Source organism: Arachis hypogaea, chromosome 2 (genome assembly GCF_003086295.3).
Source record: "Arachis hypogaea cultivar Tifrunner chromosome 2, arahy.Tifrunner.gnm2.J5K5, whole genome shotgun sequence".
Taxonomy (NCBI): Eukaryota; Viridiplantae; Streptophyta; class Magnoliopsida; order Fabales; family Fabaceae; genus Arachis; species Arachis hypogaea.
The window spans coordinates 443895-460348 of NC_092037.1; the positions used below are offsets into that span (position 1 = coordinate 443895).

General features: G+C 35.2%; 4 protein-coding genes and 1 non-coding gene across 8 annotated transcripts; 2 read left to right on the forward strand and 3 right to left on the reverse strand.

The window, feature by feature from the left end:
• The first annotated feature begins 1159 nt into the window (after positions 1–1159).
• Positions 1160–6177, forward strand: LOC112730267 (serine/threonine-protein kinase BSK3). Of its 3 annotated transcripts, none has more exons than XM_029290527.2 (11): positions 1160–1876; positions 2367–2656; positions 2757–2977; positions 3185–3320; positions 3713–3846; positions 3924–4029; positions 4176–4261; positions 4364–4552; positions 4661–4816; positions 4960–5073; positions 5508–6177. In XM_029290527.2, the coding sequence occupies exons 2-11, from the start codon at positions 2575–2577 to the stop codon at positions 5760–5762; spliced, it is 1479 nt and encodes a 492-aa protein (XP_029146360.1). In that variant the 5' UTR covers positions 1160–1876; positions 2367–2574; the 3' UTR covers positions 5763–6177. The 3 variants fall into 3 exon arrangements, with proteins under 3 accessions (XP_029146360.1, XP_025636146.1, XP_072068450.1); XM_025780361.3 differs by having other exon boundaries at positions 1247–1747; XM_072212349.1 differs by having other exon boundaries at positions 1267–1876; positions 2357–2656.
• A 336-nt stretch (positions 6178–6513) lies between these two features.
• LOC112730276 (uncharacterized) lies at positions 6514–8525 on the reverse strand. The gene is made up of 2 exons (XM_025780370.3): positions 8150–8525; positions 6514–6850 (listed from the first exon to the last, which is right to left on the reverse strand). The coding sequence occupies exons 1-2, from the start codon at positions 8270–8272 to the stop codon at positions 6734–6736; spliced, it is 240 nt and encodes a 79-aa protein (XP_025636155.1). The 5' UTR covers positions 8273–8525; the 3' UTR covers positions 6514–6733.
• A 1605-nt stretch (positions 8526–10130) lies between these two features.
• On the forward strand, positions 10131–13567 carry LOC112730289 (voltage-dependent chloride channel 1, chloroplastic). Of its 2 annotated transcripts, XM_025780383.3 has the most exons (5): positions 10131–11013; positions 11603–11753; positions 12099–12266; positions 12517–12723; positions 13068–13567. In XM_025780383.3, the coding sequence occupies exons 1-5, from the start codon at positions 10478–10480 to the stop codon at positions 13266–13268; spliced, it is 1263 nt and encodes a 420-aa protein (XP_025636168.1). In that variant the 5' UTR covers positions 10131–10477; the 3' UTR covers positions 13269–13567. The 2 variants fall into 2 exon arrangements, with proteins under 2 accessions (XP_025636168.1, XP_025636173.1); XM_025780388.3 differs by lacking the exon at positions 12099–12266 and having other exon boundaries at positions 10200–11013.
• Positions 13568–13920: 353 nt separating this feature from the next.
• Positions 13921–16185, reverse strand: LOC112730282 (riboflavin biosynthesis protein PYRD, chloroplastic). The gene is made up of 3 exons (XM_025780377.3): positions 15658–16185; positions 15016–15314; positions 13921–14654 (listed from the first exon to the last, which is right to left on the reverse strand). Exons 1-3 carry the CDS (start codon positions 16072–16074, stop codon positions 14039–14041), a joined length of 1332 nt encoding a protein of 443 aa, XP_025636162.1. The 5' UTR covers positions 16075–16185; the 3' UTR covers positions 13921–14038.
• A 32-nt stretch (positions 16186–16217) lies between these two features.
• TRNAV-CAC (transfer RNA valine (anticodon CAC)) lies at positions 16218–16291 on the reverse strand. The gene has a single exon. It is a non-coding gene; the product is annotated as a tRNA-Val (tRNA).
• Between the last annotated feature and the right edge of the window lie 163 nt (positions 16292–16454).

Genomic DNA, 16454 nt, shown 5'->3' on the forward strand with positions numbered 1-16454 from the left:
CCTCAGTCCACCATCTAAGCTCCTCCCAGGAGGCAGCCACCAACACTGAAGTATGTTGTCATACCCAAGCTCCTTGTAATAGTTCCTTACGAAGAACACATCCAACGTGTCCTCGTCTAAATCTCCTAAGCAAGTTCTGTTATCTGGTGAGTACACTACTATTTCATCTTCATTTTTTTTTAAATGTTCCCCCATGATGGAACATGATATCCATCAAAGTCTCCATCTGCATTATGCAAAAAACCAAATTGAGGAACTAAACAATCAGATTCACACATGCAAAAACAAACATTGACATTCAACCACTTATAAAACACCAGAAACACCCATCAACCAACCCAACTAAGATTGCATTCAAAACAGAGCATGGAAAAAATTTCACCACTACACACAAAAACCCTAACAAATAATAAAAAACTTTCAACTTTCATCAACCAAAATCAAATTTTCAACAAACACAGACATTGATGCTATTCTTTTTGTTGAAAAGCATTATTTTTTTTGAATTCAAACATACCTTCCTGTGATCGCAATGAACTGCTTCTCCTTCCTTCACCAACAACGTCCGCACAACACTGTCACAGTGGCAACGAACTCCACGGAGCCAAACGTTTTCAACCTTCAAACCCTATACAATGGCCAGCACTCAGGATTTCATGGTGCATTGTTTCGGTTTTCAGAAGACGAAGAGGAAGATGAAGTGATCATAGAACTTGGGTTATTTGGGTTTTGTTTCTAAACAAACATGAAACGACGCCGTTCCATCCATCCAGAGTTTTAGCGCCAACATTGCACTCCAGCGTGGCACCCAGCCTGGCTTCTCAGTGCCATGTCACTGCCGGAGCCACTTAATTTGGCCGGAGATGAGGCTAGGGACGACCTTGGTGCAATTTTCACAAAGTCAGGGACATAAATGGTGCAATTGGTAAGTCAGGGACTAAATTGGTGTAAACCGTGAATCTCAGGGACCAAAATGGGGTTTAACTCTAATTTAAGTTGATTATTTATTTATCATATATATTAATCAATAATTTTAAAAACTAAAACAGAAACATTATAAATGGAATATATAAAAGTCCACAAGACAATGTGTTTTGCCAACAAATCATGCAATAAAAAAATGTTTTAAATAACATGCAGATTCCAGATCTTCGAACATATGGTCATGACATACACTCATGACATGTCGGTAATAATTGATTTTTTTTTCACATTTTTATATTATACTATTTTTTATTTAAAAAAAAAACAAAAAGAAAAATAATTGTTTAGAAAAATCAAAAGCATATAGCTAGCTCCATCATCCATCATCATCTTTCTTTTTCTTCTGCTCTTCACACACACACAACCCTCAGATCTTTCAGTTCAGCTTCGAGTTTCTCAACTAGCTGCCAATTATTTTTCCATTTCTCATTTGATTTTGCTCATTAAAAAAAAAAAAAAGCAAATTTTCATTTTTGGGGTTTAATGTTTTTACTTGATCTGTTTGGAAGTTGGAACTAAGAAGTGGTGATTTCGGTAAAATGCTGAGTTTATGAGAAGAAATGGTTATTGGGGTTTGTTTGGATCGAGGAAAAGACTTACACTTTTCAATTTGCAAAACGAGGGTCCTTGTTTCCAAAATGTGGATCTTGTAAAAGCTGTTGACTTTGATCAACAAAGAAAAATAAGAGAAAGAGAAAAAAAGGAGCAAAATTTCCTTTTTTCTTTCCAGCTCAAGGTGGTTCAACTTAGAAGAAGCTTAAAGGTTAAGTAGCTTTTTGAAGTAGGATGAAAAAGTACTGTGTGTATGTATATTTGTATGTTGAAGACTTGACTTGAGTTGCATTTCTGGGGTTGTTGAGTAACTGAGTTGACTCTGAAATCAGATAAGAAGGTAGATGCTAAGATAGTAGTATGTAGAGTATTATTTTATATGGTTATGAAAAAGTGAGGCATTCAGCATGTGTTTTTGTGTTTTAATTTTTACTTAAACCATTTTTGGATTAATGAAGTTACATATTCATATGTGATGTTTGTCTCTCATGTTTTATTAGCTTTAAATGCAAAAACTGAGGTTGCTGGTGTTATTAGTTTTGGTTACGAGAGAATGTGAGATCACCTACCAAAAGTCCTTTTGATTTAATGAAGTAGCCTTAGATTTTATGGAATTTTATTTGGTGGTTAATTATATTTTCTGTGCTTACTTGATCCTACAAAATGTTCATGAAGTTAGTGGCATGACAGAATATTCTGTTGTAATGGCTTGGTACTAAATTGAGGATCACATTGGATCATAGTTTGTATTGAGAGAAAAAAAAAAAAATTGTTGTTTGGTATACCCTTTTACCTTTCTACTTACACTGAGCTTTTAAAGTGATTTGCAGACAGTTCTAGCTCCAACATCTTACTACATGAGATTAGGAAAAACAAGTTAAAGACCATGATTGAAGTATCTCGAGGCAGCGAATAAGGTTTTGTTAGACTTCTGGTGGAGTGAAGGGGACTTGCTATTTTTAGACACATTTGGAAAGGGCACATTATTGAAAGTGGAAGAAGCTTTTGTTAATTCAAGGTTGACTTGTGCATCTCAGAATGGGGATTCAGTGCTCCAGATTCTTTCCATGTTGTATGAATTCACAAGTTAAGGCATCTGTTCCTGAAACTCCAGATGCCGGTGGGTAAAATCATACTATAACCATAGTGGATTGTGTTGTTCTGGTTGTGTGACAAGAAGTTCTGATTTATGATGGATGTTTATTTGATTTTTGTTCCAGAAAATGAGGACACAAGTGAGGTCAGTAACTGGCCTATGTTCTGTGAATTTTCTCTAGAGCAACTTAAGAATGCTACCTCTGGTTTTGCTGTTGAGAATATTGTATCCGAACATGGAGAGAAGGCACCAAATGTTGTTTATAAAGGGAAGCTGGAGAATCAAATGAGGATTGCCGTTAAACGATTCAACAGAAATGCTTGGCCTGATTCTCGGCAGTTTTTGGTAAGTTTTCCCCCATGACTTCTTACACAACTTAGTTTTCAATTATCATGTTGATGATCTAAGACTGTATAAGGGTAGATAATAATTAATAACATCTTTCAGCTTCATCTTTTATGTGAAGCTAATGTCCATCAAGTTGTGATGGTAGACCTTCTTTTTACCCTTTTGTTTTAACCTACTCAAAACAAGTTTTTGCAACAACTGTAGGAGGAAGCAAGATCAGTTGGTCAGCTTCGGAACCAGAGACTAGCAAATTTGCTTGGTTGTTGTTGTGAAGGAGATGAAAGGTTGCTTGTGGCTGAATATATGCCCAATGAAACACTTGCAAAGCACCTTTTCCATTGTAAGCAATCCTTCCATGCATATGTTTTCTCCTTGTCATATTTGAAAATATTATTACTATATCTTGAATTTATGATTTATTTATTTAGTTTAAGGTTTTGTTGGTGGTGCTAGATGTAGGATTACTACTGGATTAGTGCCTAAGCCACCATTTTACTAACCATTTTCCATTTGGAGTTTACATGATACCAATGGGTGCAGTTTATTTTTAGTTATAATGTTTAAAAGTTCTGTAAACGTCAAGAATGAGTGGCTAGGAATGTTCTTGAGCACACCTTAAATGTGCTCGAAGAACATGCGAGTATTTTTGTCATACAATTCAAATGACATTAGAAAGCGCACCATGAATAGATTCGACTTAAGAGTTGTTCTATTTCTTGTGTCTTAAACCAGGGGAAACACAACCCATGAAATGGGCAATGCGGCTAAGAGTTGTTCTACATCTTGCACAAGCTCTAGAGTACTGTACAAGTAAAGGGCGAGCACTCTATCACGACCTTAATGCATATCGGGTTCTATTTGATGAGGTAAGCTTTATGTGCCTTGCCTATTTTATACGTGCCTAACATAATTAGATTGAGATAAAAATGTTAGAAACTTTCAGGATGGTAATCCTAGGCTTTCGAGTTTCGGCCTCATGAAAAATAGTAGGGATGGGAAAAGTTACAGCACAAATTTGGCATTTACCCCTCCGGAGTATCTCAGAACCGGTACGAAATGTTGTTTAGTCTGGCCTATTAATGCTTCAAACTCAGCAATATTAGTTGAAAATCTGTATTGCATTTTAAATTTACAACCAGTTATATTTTGCAATATCTGAGTGATGCAATATTTCATATATCTCTTTGTTCCATAGGGAGAGTAACATCGGAAAGTGTGATTTATAGCTTTGGCACTCTTTTGCTGGACCTTCTCAGTGGGAAGCATATCCCCCCAAGTCATGTAAGTTATTCCTTCCGGCTGAATTCCCTAACAAAGACATAACATGTTTGTGTACTGTTATTAATACACATACATATATAAGTATTGTAAAATTTTGTGCAGGCCCTTGATTTGATTCGGGACAGAAATCTTCAGATGCTAACAGATTCTTGTTTGGAAGGGCAATTTTCTGATGATGATGGGACTGAGTTGGTGCGGTTAGCGTCTCGGTGTTTACAGTACGAACCTCGAGAACGGCCTAATCCGAAATCGTTAGTGGCTGCACTGGCTCCTCTTCAAAAGGAAACAGAGGTTTGTCTATTAGTATATGTTCACATAAAACATGCTGAAATGACAAACATATCACAACTCCTTACTATTTTCTCATAACAAAATTTAGATCTCATCTTTTCTTTATAGGTTCCTTCAGATGTCTTGATGGGAATTCCACATAGTGCTGCTACTTTTGCTTCATTGTCTCCACTTGGTGAAGCATGTGCAAGAAAGGACTTGACTGCCATACATGAAGTTCTGGAAAAACTTGGCTATAAAGATGATGAAGGAGTGGCAAATGAGGTTCTTTATCTATATTATGTTTTAATTAATTCCTACATTCCTTTTAAAGTTTTTACAAGATTTATATAATATATATATTTTATATGCACAAGTGGACAAGATGCTTACTTTTGTGTTTGCTTTTCTCTTTTTGGATACTGCAGTTATCATTCCAGATGTGGACTGATCAAATGCAGGAGACATTGAATTGTAAGAAAAAGGGCGACGTTGCTTTCCGGCAGAAAGATTTTAAACTAGCAATTGAATGCTACACACAGGTAGTTTTTATGCTCTCTTAATGATTTACATGCATTTGTATGTTATACAGGTCACTACTTTTTACTGAATTCGAAGGTAACTGGATCCTAATCCTTCATAGTTAGCATGAAAGTTTCATGTTTGTGAGTAATGCTTTAAATTTCTAGCTAGAGCATAGTTACCATGGTTCTCTCTTATTTGCATGTGTACGTTTACTGAATTCCAATTTCCTACACTGCTTAGCAAATTCTCTATAAAATATAGTTTAATCACAAAAGGTACTGAATTTAGTACTGAAACAAGTCGTATATCCCGCTTTCTGGTAACTAGAGTTTCACATCAATATTTTGTTGATAAAGGAATAGTTTTGGTAGAATTTCTGAATCCATTCTTTTTAGCTGTTTAATTGGACTACAATATTTATCTAAATGTGACTTAATTGTACTATACACAGTTCATTGATGCCGGAACGATGGTTTCTCCTACAGTCTATGCACGACGCAGTCTATGTTATCTTATTAGCGACATGTATCAGGAAGCGCTGAACGATGCAGTGCAAACAAGAGTGATTTCCCCTGTATGGCATATTGCATCTTATCTTGAATCTGTTGCACTTGGAGGACTTGGAATGGAGAATGAAGCACAAGTAGCAATTAAAGAAGCTACAACACTTGAAGCTAAGAGGAGTTCAAATGCTAAACAAAAGTGAATAAGGCTTTGTACAGAGACAAACCTTTCTTGCTGATTTATGTTCTGCATGATGATGATGACAACCACCACCCCCACAAGATTAATTATTCCAAAGATTTCATCTTTGAATTACACCATAGATCCACAACAACAAAGTTGAATGTGTTTTTTAAGACTACTACTTCAAGGAACAGTGATTGGATTGGATGAGTGTTGGTTATGACACACCCCTTCCCCCTTTTTTGTTGGGTTGGTTAGGATGTTCAATTTAGTTTATGATTTGATTCATTAAAGCATGGCTCCTTACTTCTGGCAAAATTTTTCATTTTTTTTTTCATTTTATAAAGGTTGAAAGTGTGAAAAGTGAATAGCTTTGTTGATCATGGCCTTGTATTTTCATTATTTTTTGTTGGAATGCCAAGATATTGTGTTCATTTGTTGGTGCCTTGAATCTTGTGACATCAACGCTTTTAATTGAATGAAAAAAAAAAGGGTTGGAGAAGTAAAAAAACTGGGAAAAAAATACCTATGATCTCGTTATTTGGATGAAGAAAGTAGAAATATTTTTTCATCTTTTCTTTTACTTGATGAAAGGAAATTGGAGAGAAAATAATATGTTGGTTGTAGAGAAAAAGTAAGAGTAAAGAGCATAAAACATATTATATATGATAGGCCACAGGATCCAAATAAAAGGGGAAGAAAGTTAACAAAAGATAAACGAAACACATCAATACATAATTAAAGAAAGAAAATGGACGTTGGGAAGAGTATAGCAATGGAAAAACTGACAATGATGCTACTCTGTCATTTATGCCATTGGTACTGAACTTGAGTCGGCACACTTTCTCATGTAAAATGAGTATAACAAACATTTCTTGTCATTAAACCATTCTATTAGACAACATTAATTCACATATGCAAATGGCTAAAAAGAAAACCTTCACTCATCAAGATGAATCAAATGTTTATGATCATAGTATGAAGATAAGTTCATGGATTCTCCTTGCTGCTGTCCAATTTCGCCAGGTTATTTTCTTGAGACTCTCTTTTTGATCCGAAAATGTACTCCTTCACAGTACTCTGAGCTGAAAGTATTTGCTTCTTAACCTGCCATTAAGAAACCATTCCATCAGAAACAAGAGGGAAATAATCGTTAGGAATTAGCATTTCAATTAAATCATCTTCAACTTGACAAAAGACTTAAAACTAAATAAAATAAAACAAAATATTCTCATTCAATGTCTAACCCCCTAACAATCCCCCCCCCCCTCTATTTATAGACAACTATCTCTTCTAACTAACTTTGGTGCCCTGATATTATAACTTGAAAAGTTTAAAGTTGTAAGAGAATAACTAGCAATATAGATTGAAAAAAAGTTATTCTGCTGTTGTAGATGCGTCAAACGTTTAATATAGACATATCTATGGACTATGATAGTGAATGTTGACTAGTGAATTACTAATAAGGATAGGTTTGGTTGCGGAATAAATTTCAGGTGGACACTTTCATGTATCGAATTCATCCATGAAAACTTCATCCCATTTTTGCACCTCTACCAAACAAATAAGTGTAGTAGAGATGAGATTGCTGAACTCTTTTGGGTATGACAAGACAAGTAACAAGTAAGACTAATAACAAATAAAATTGTGAGGCAGAATCTAGTATAGAGAAGATGACATAAACTTAAATAATAAGACTAACAGATGCTCTTAATAAAAACTGTAAATCAAACATTTTCTGAAGCTTTTGGGTTTTGAGAATCCAATGATAGTAGATTGATGTATTGACATTCAGGCGTGAAGCACATAAGCATCAAGGGCTCAAACTATGCACTCTATTAACAAGGTTTATTCAGGGAACTCAAATGAGGAAATTAATTTTCAGAGACAACCAGAAAAGAGGTTTTAGAAACAGCATTCTAACTACAAAAGGCACATACTTATCTCTATTGCAAGGCCATAGTTTCTAATATACAAAGTTAGTTATTAGTGCAACATTTTACAGCTCATCCACAAGCAATTACATGTACTTGCAAAAATGAAAGTATTGATATTTGATTATTTGAATAGTTTTTGAGAAGGGAACCATGCACCAGTAGAATAATCATGGTGGTCCAAACCCCAATTCACCAGTAGATTCTGAATAAAGTTTCAAATTGAAAACAGCATTCATCCAATAGGTATAACCAACACCAAATTAGATGAGCTAACTTGACCTTTGTTTGAGACAAAAAAAATTCCAAATTGCAGCCATGAAAGTTGCAACTAATAAGTAATAGCCCATAAACCAGAAAATCAACTGAGAATTTTGGAAAAACTAGAACATGTATCCAATAATAATAACAATAAAGAAAAAAAGGGTAAAGATTAAAGCTTTTGACTGAGAGAAAGAGAGAGATTACAGACAGGGTCGAGAGCGTTGGGCTGAGGGCCATAATCAGCGGTCAAGAGGAAATAGGAAGCGGTGACGGTTGCAACAATGGTTACCCTTTTCACCAGCTTCTCCGTTTTTGGACTCAACAAACTCATTTTTCTTCAATTTGATCAGATCCAATGCGATTATATTCTTCGCTTCTCTCTAACTTCAAGCTTCAAGCTTCAAACTTCAAGCTTCAAACTCTGTGTTCCAGGTTCGGCACTTGGGTTATTCGTTATTGTGTGTTTGTTGCGATTACCACTGTCAAAGTAAGAAAGAAGAAACCAACTTGGTTGGTCGAGTGGTCAGCTCACTCGTTCGCTTAAGCAAGTGTCGGGAGTTTGAACCCTGCCTTGTACATACTGCAATCTATTGGCCAGCGGCACAGACCCTTAAATGGAGTTCAGATCCGCAGCGGATTAGTTCTTAACCTGTTAGGTTGGGAGATATCGTTTCGTAAACCAAAAAAAAAAGTAAGAACGAAGAAGAAGATAATATATTTATTTAATTAATTTTTGTTTTATGTACCTTTTGGATTTAAAACTTTTTAATGGAATTATTGAATTTTATTTACTGTTTATTTATATTATAGTTGCTTTGGTGACTTTATTATATATATTACAAGAGAAAGTATGTGCAATTAATTTTTAGTCAGTGAATATTAATTAATTAATTTTAGAATTTAATATTTATAATTTACAATAAAAGATTAAAAATTTGTAGTTTAAGATTTAAGATTTAAAATAAATAAAATAATTTTAAAAGAGTTGACTAGTGTTAACTAAAAAAATTTAGTTTAGAAGATATTTGTTAAAATGTATGCTTAGAAGTAAAAGTTGAAATATAATTTAACATATAAAATAATTTTTTATCAAAAAATTTAAGTAAAATAAATTATCTTAAGAGGATGGGATGGAGTCCAACTAAATTGGTTTATAATTTTATCACATTGTTTGAGTAATGTATGGTTTTCACTTCGTCTTATACGTCCCAACTTAGAATTAGATGGAATAAAATAGGAGAGCTTTGATAGAATGAATGAAAATATGGAATCTATTTTATGTAGACCATTTTACTAATTTACTTCATGAAATTGGCAAGTTATATAATAGAAGTCTATTCAATTCTTGAGAAGAGGATAAATAGATTTTTTATCTTTTAGGTTCCTACACATTTAAATTTTTAACGATTTGAAAATTTAAAATATATTTAAATTTTTTATTTTTTTAAAATTTGAATACATGAATCTCTTTATTCATTTGGGATTGGCAACTTAACAAAAAAAATCAAACATGATTTTTGTTCTACTGTTCAGGCTAATATATAGATATACAACTGAGAGAATTTTTAAAATAAGACAAATTATACTCAAAGATTGATATGTCTAAATTTAAAAAAAAAATAAAAAATTTAAATATATTTTTAAATTATAAAATATAAATATCTACAAATAAAAAAGTCAAAGTCCTATTTATGATTTCTCTAAATTCTTTTGATTTTTAAACTCTACTTACTTCCCTATATTTTTATACCACCAAGTCAACACATGGATACCCTAAAAAGAAATTGATTTCTTTCTAGTTATTAAATCGGTTCCGCTACGTTACCAACAACATATCTGCCAACTTCTGCCAACTCTTATTTATAATTGTGTTTCATGGGAGTATGTTTGTGGATGTGTCTAATAAAAATGTCTTTTTTATAACTGTGTTTAATAGAAGTGTCTTTATAGATATATTTTATAGATGTGTCTCTTTATATATGTATTTAAAATATATTAATTATTAGACACATCTACGAACACACTTCCATGAACACAAATATAAATAAGAATTGGCAGAAATTGGCAGATAATATGTTGGTACCCTATACTTTTCCTTATTAAATTAGTGTTTTGCTTTAAAAACATATTAGTGCACTAACATATCACTCACACTTAGAATATGTATATGTCTAGTGAAGAAATCAATCATTTTGAGTAACACTATAATTATCTATGAATAAAGACACTAAAAGTTTCTCAAGAGAAATGACATGTGTGTTCCATAGCAATTAACATTTAACAGCCTCTCAAACCAAGGAGACCAAACTACCCCCATCCTCTCTCTATTTCACACACACCTAACTACTGAAACCATTAACCAACTGTAACTGCCTACTCTTCACTCTCACAAACCAAACTATGCTGTGTCTTTGGAGACGAAATCATATATGGATACAGAAAAACATTAACACAAACCATTGAGGCATTAACACAAACATAACATGCTCACATAGTCCCACCCTTCATCAATCTTCTTCTTCCTCCTCCATTTCCAATGTACCAATACCACACAAACCCCACCACCACTACTACCAAATTTTATTCCCAATTCACCCCAAAATGCAACCACCTCAACCATCACAACCCCAAACCTCTCTCCTTCAACCTCACCATAACTTCTTCTCTCAAAAACCAATCACAAGACCCATCAAAGGATCCTCCTTTTTCACAAACCCTAACTTCAATTTTCCTCTCGCTGCCGGACTGGGCCGACGCCGTCAAAGAGCGTGGCATGCAGAGGAAGAGGGGACTCTACACCCACACTGAGTGGCTCCAGCACCGCTCCTCCCTCCGCCACCTCCGCCACCTCCTCTCGACCCTCTCCTCCCGTGTCGTCCTCTCCTTGCTCCCTCCAGTCCTCGCATTCACAACCTTCGCCGCCGCTATCGCCGCCTACAACTCCGCCGTCTCCGCACACTTCCTGCTGCCGGAGTATTTCCCGGTTCTCAGGGCTTCTTCTCTGCCTTACCAGCTCACCGCACCCGCCCTGGCCCTCCTCCTCGTTTTCCGAACCGAGGCTTCATACGCAAGGTTGCTACTCAGATTTCAGATAATGGTGTGAAAGAAAAAATTATACTTTCCTGCTTCGTAGTAGAATTGTTCACTCAAGTGAAAATTACTTGATTTATGATATTGCATAGTTGGATTCTGTAGCTGATTTCGTCAATTGAGATAAGTCTTTAGTTGTTGAATTTCAATTTTTGGAAAGCAATGCTACTATAACCGTAAAAAACAAGGGGAGAAAAAGGAGGAGATTTCAGTGTTTCTGTGAAAAACACCATGGTTGTTTTGGTTGTCAAATGGAGTAGTCTAAGGGTTAACTTGCATGAACAAATTTGATTTGAATAAATTGGGACAAAAAAGTTCTGGCTAAAGGTGGTTGTTGGATGGAGTAAAATGGAGGGATATGCTTGCCCCTTTGAGGTTTAACTTGAATGGCACATGGTGATTTTGCCAAATAATTACATGCACAAATTATTGTTGTATAGTATTCTTGTCATTCTCTGAATTGTGGATATATTATATACGCTGTCATTCAACCCAGTCTACTATAGCAATGATTGTGGAACAACTGATGCAACTAACTGCAAGTTTATGTGCGTTTCATTCCTGAATACAGATTTGTGGAGGGGAAGAAGGCATGGACCAAGGTCATTGCTGGGGCACACGATTTTGCTACGCAGGTTATGGCTGTAGTTGAGAGTCCTTCGGATTTGCCTCTCAAGAAGGCACTTTTGCAGTACATCATGGCATTTCCTGTTGTGCTCAAGGTTGGAACCGTCATTGTCTTAGTTGGGTTTTCATCAAGTTTGGATTACTTTTAATTACTATTGTGATGGTGGTCTGTGAGGTTTGTTAGTTGTGTTGGTAAGATTGGTGGTGAGTTGGTGGAGGTCAAAATGGTTTTTTCATTTGTTGAGCTTCAGTCAAGTTGGGATGTTTCCCATGGTAATGTAAAGGGTAGTTTTTGAGGTTCTGTTGAAGGCATGTAAGTTCGGTTTTTTAGATGCTTGAGGTCAGAATACTAGAATAGCTCCATATTTTTAATTCCCACTAATTTTTGGCTTATTATTGATCTGGTCAGGAAACTCACAGTGTGTATGATTTGAATGCAGTGTCATGTGTTGTATGGTTCAGATGTTAGGAGTGATCTTCAGCATGTGCTAGAAGTAGATGATCTAGCTATAGTGATTAATTCGAAACATAGACCACGGTGCATTGTTGACTTCATATCTCAAAGCATTCATCTGCTAAAGTTGGACAATGCCAGAAGAAGTGCATTGGTAGGCATTTATCAGAATTGTTGGCCTTTTTTAGTAAGTAGATGTTGAATGCAAAGATAAAATTGTAAAAATTTTACTTCCAATGTCAAAAATTGAAGTAGTAAGTTATGTGACCGCTTGGTAATTTAGGCGGCAATATTTTGGATGTGTACCATCCTCTCCGTTAGAGAGTTTAACCTTTCCTATATCATGGTACATGGCACACTAGCAATCTCTTATTTTGTATGCCACTTGTCTTCTTGCCTTACAGGAATCAAAGATCTCTTGTTTCCAAGACGGGATTGGCATCTGTGAACAACTTATGGGTATTCCCATTCCACTATCATATACTCGCTTGACGTCAAGGTTTCTTGTCCTGTGGCATTTAACGCTCCCTATCATACTTTGGGATGATTGTCATTGGATGGTGGTTCCTGCTACCTTCATTAGTGCTGCTTCTTTGTTCTGTATTGAAGAAGTATTTTCCTTCCTTTACCTTGACTAATTTATATTTCAAAATGATGTTGTTCTGCAAGTTTGTATAGTTCAGAGAAAATTGACCTCTAAGGCTATTTCACATTTGTTTATTTTTTCTTGTATGTGTAATTCATGAGGTGAATTTAAGGGTGTGTTTGTTTCAACTTATTTTTCTAGATTAAATTTTGCATGTATAAAACCAGAAATGTAGAGTCTTTAATCTTAACCAATTCTAGTTGAATTTGCATACAGCTGCCAAAGAAACATTGCTGAATCAATTTTTCTTGAACTGCCCTAAATCCAAACTTAAAAAGTGATTGATGGATTCATTCATGATTAATGCAGGTTGGAGTTCTTATAGAGGAGCCATTTCCTATGCTTGCACTTGATGCTCTGTGCCAAAAGGCCCATAACGACATCCAAGAATCAATTGAAGCTGAAAACTTAATCCACACTCAACTTGTTGCAAAGCAAAAGAAGGCAAAGAAGCACTCCCAGAGCGGCCACACGAAGGAGCATTCACCAAATGGCTGGCCTAATTCCTAGTTTAAAGGGAAACTTTCCACGAATCTCTCCAACTTTTGCTTATGAGGTGCCTCTGTATACACTACTTGGAAGCCAAAGCTGATTGCTAACGAATGCTTCATGTTATGTAATTACTCACATTAGTTATGCAATACTTACAAAATTTTGAAAATAGGGCAAAGTTGTGCTCTCTAATGATGTATTCTACTTATGAAGTGACTCTTCAACTCTGTATATATCATAATCCATGTACATATAACTTGGTTCTCAGTGTATTTATGGAATATTGATTATTTATACAAACCAGTTACTTATAGCCATTTACTTTTTCTGGGCTTGTACATAAGCAATTGTTGAATCACTACAACTTTGATACGATAGGATCATTTTTTCCAAGGTTGGTTCTGTTTGATTTGTAAACCTTGAAATACTGTACTCCCTGTAGTCTTACAATTGTTTGCGGAAGTTACTAAAATAATCAGAAAAATATCTCAAAGCAACCCTATTCTGACATGCCAAAGCAGCCCTCTTCATTACACAGAATTGTGTACATGCATTAACAAAACCCATCATAGCATAATTGGAAAAAATGATCCTATCATCATTGTTCATGAAAACACATTGAAATTGCATAATTGGCTATTTTACACGCTACACAGAAACAATGTGAAAGTAAGCTCAAATGAAGTACCTGAATTATTCACATCAAATCATACATAGCAAATAAATAGGGGAGAGTTCATAGGCATCCAAACCTTGATCAAACTAGTTGATTCAGAATTCCCAATTACTTAAAATTTAAAATGTCCTTCAATTATAACATTTTGATCTGAACACTTGGACTTCAAATTTTCCACTTGGATTCCTTGATCTAACCTTTTTACCGGTATTAGAGGATCTGTCTCACTACCTCTATTCCAAATAGGTAAAATTTCTATCATAAATTTACTAATGTTTTTCTTCTGAATTCCCTCCTTAACAAACTCTTCAAACTCGCTGGAATTTCCCCTCAAATCTAACAGAACACTGCACATCCCTTGTCGATTACAATAGTCCAGAATCACATCTAGATTTATCTGATCCAAAATGACGGTTTCAATTCCTTTTCCGGCCAGTTCTAGAGTGGTTGCTGTTCCATTATCAGTAAAAACTATCACTTTATCAGTAACTTCATTGACAGCAAGTGGAATTTCATTTGAAGAACTAGAATCCTTATGTATTACAATCCGGAGCGGCTGATTTGCTCCAGGTTCTTGAGATGCAGGTATTGATATGTTCCCACTGAATAAGGAAGAGGAAAGTATCACTGCATCATATTCTTGCAATAAACGTGAATAGTATCCACCACATTCTGTAACTCCATCTCCAAGTAAGTCTGAAAAATTCCAATTGACAGAAAGAGAATATCTGCAAATCAGAATAGGCAATGCAATGAAATATATATCATTATATGCTAAAACCAAAACTTCAACGTGCACCAACAGAACAAATGTGCCTGAATGAGTGTGTTTGGAAACATGTTTGGACAGGTTAGAAACAATTCTAGAGGGTGGAAAATCGATTTTTGCAATTTTTGCAAAATCAACTATGGCTTCCAGAATTGATTTTTGAAGGAATCAATTTTTTTTAGAATGGCTTTTAGAGAAACTACCAAATATAAATCACTTTATATCATAATCTGTTTTGCAGAATTATTTCTAACTAGATTCAACTCTAGAAAAGCAGAACCAAAACCATTAATGATAAGCAAAAAGAGGATTTAAATTACCTCAATGTAAGGAGAGGTTTTCCGGTTAACATGCGATGAACAAAGGCCTCGTTAAGGCTCTTGCATAACTCTTCCTCTACACCGACAACAACTTCAATACCTGCATCTCTCAATCTAGCCAACCCTTTGGATTCCACAAGGGGATTTGGATCCACCATCCCAACCACCACTTTTTTCACTTTGGCTTTGATTAAAGCTTCAGTGCAAGGTGGAGTCCTTCCAAAATGATTACAAGGTTCTAAGCTCACATAAGCCGTGGCATTCTCCGCCAAATCGCCAGCATCTCTCAAGGCAAACACCTGAAAATTCACATCTATTTTCTCAGCATAATCATCATCAAAGGCATTCTCTTTCTAAACCTTGATGAAGAGTTACAAATTTACAAATTCTCTTTCTAATCATAACTGTATGAAAACTATGGTCACAAATACAAATATATTCTTATGTTCACAAGAAAATCATTTGAATTCAAATTAGGCTTCTTAATTCTTATACATGTTAGATTGAAATACCAATGCAATAAAACATATAGAGAATCTAACATACAATACATTGTAAAAAGATGCACAAAAAAAATTTACAAATAATATTGTAATATTACATTCAAACAAATAAAAGAGAAAATTTTGAGAAGGTTCATACCTCAGCATGCGGTTGACCTGCTTTAGGGTGGAACCCTTGACCAACAATTTTCCCATCCTTCACAATAACACACCCCACCATTGGATTGGGGCTTGTGAAGCCAATAGCTTTTCTTGCAAGCTCAACACACCTTCTTATGTAAAACCCATCATCACAATCGCCAACATCACTTTCTCCATTAAAGGGACCACATTCTGCTACTACACCCACATAACCATCACAGCTACTCATCAAACCAGGTACGCTTTGACTCAAAAAATTAGATTTTTGAAGCAAATGATTGAGACCCACATTGAAACTGAGCTTGGAGGAGTGATGGGATTGTTGAAAAGTTGCAAAATTTGGAGGAGTTGCATTGTTTGGGAATCTGGACACAGGTAGAGTGCAGTGTGCGAGTGAAAAGAGTTGTGCTTGCATTGTTGTGGTGACAGAAAGATGCAGAAAGTGTAGGATTAAAACTTAAAAGTAAAAACAAATAAATAATAGAACAAAAACAAGAGGAAAGAATAACAGAGAATCTCAATTCTCGATTGAATCAGATCCGGTTAAAAATTTAAGGTTGTCTGAGCCCGGATTCGAACCAGGGACCTCTAGTGTGTGAGACTAGCGTGATAACCAACTACACCACCCAGACTTATTTGTTTGATTGTTTGCAAAGATTTTATTTGACAGTTGCAGTGGCAACAGACCATGGAAAATTTTCATTTTTTCATGAGCTATTCTGCAATTGTGTTTTTTCAACAATGAAAGTAATGTGATGTCAGTTTGAAACAGTTTCATTTGAGTTAAGGCATAAG

What these genes read in the sequence shown, in the direction of transcription:
- LOC112730267 (XM_029290527.2), top strand. Translation starts at nt 2,575, where the DNA reads ATGGGGATTCAGTGCTCCAGATTCTTTCCATGTTGTATGAATTCACAA. An exon ending in TGCAAAGCACCTTTTCCATT is followed by an intron (nt 3,321 to 3,712) that starts GTAAGCAATCCT and finishes GTCTTAAACCAG; the next exon opens with GGGAAACACAACCCATGAAA. An exon ending in ATGAAGGAGTGGCAAATGAG is followed by an intron (nt 4,817 to 4,959) that starts GTTCTTTATCTA and finishes TGGATACTGCAG; the next exon opens with TTATCATTCCAGATGTGGAC.
- LOC112730276 (XM_025780370.3), bottom strand. Translation starts at nt 8,272, where the DNA reads ATGAGTTTGTTGAGTCCAAAAACGGAGAAGCTGGTGAAAAGGGTAACC. An exon ending in AGCCCAACGCTCTCGACCCT is followed by an intron (nt 6,851 to 8,149) that starts GTCTGTAATCTC and finishes TCTTAATGGCAG; the next exon opens with GTTAAGAAGCAAATACTTTC.
- LOC112730289 (XM_025780383.3), top strand. Translation starts at nt 10,478, where the DNA reads ATGTACCAATACCACACAAACCCCACCACCACTACTACCAAATTTTAT. An exon ending in CATTTCCTGTTGTGCTCAAG is followed by an intron (nt 11,754 to 12,098) that starts GTTGGAACCGTC and finishes ATTTGAATGCAG; the next exon opens with TGTCATGTGTTGTATGGTTC. An exon ending in CTTTGTTCTGTATTGAAGAA is followed by an intron (nt 12,724 to 13,067) that starts GTATTTTCCTTC and finishes TGATTAATGCAG; the next exon opens with GTTGGAGTTCTTATAGAGGA.
- LOC112730282 (XM_025780377.3), bottom strand. Translation starts at nt 16,074, where the DNA reads ATGCAAGCACAACTCTTTTCACTCGCACACTGCACTCTACCTGTGTCC. An exon ending in CAGGTCAACCGCATGCTGAG is followed by an intron (nt 15,315 to 15,657) that starts GTATGAACCTTC and finishes GTGAATTTTCAG; the next exon opens with GTGTTTGCCTTGAGAGATGC. An exon ending in AAACCTCTCCTTACATTGAG is followed by an intron (nt 14,655 to 15,015) that starts GTAATTTAAATC and finishes TCTGATTTGCAG; the next exon opens with ATATTCTCTTTCTGTCAATT.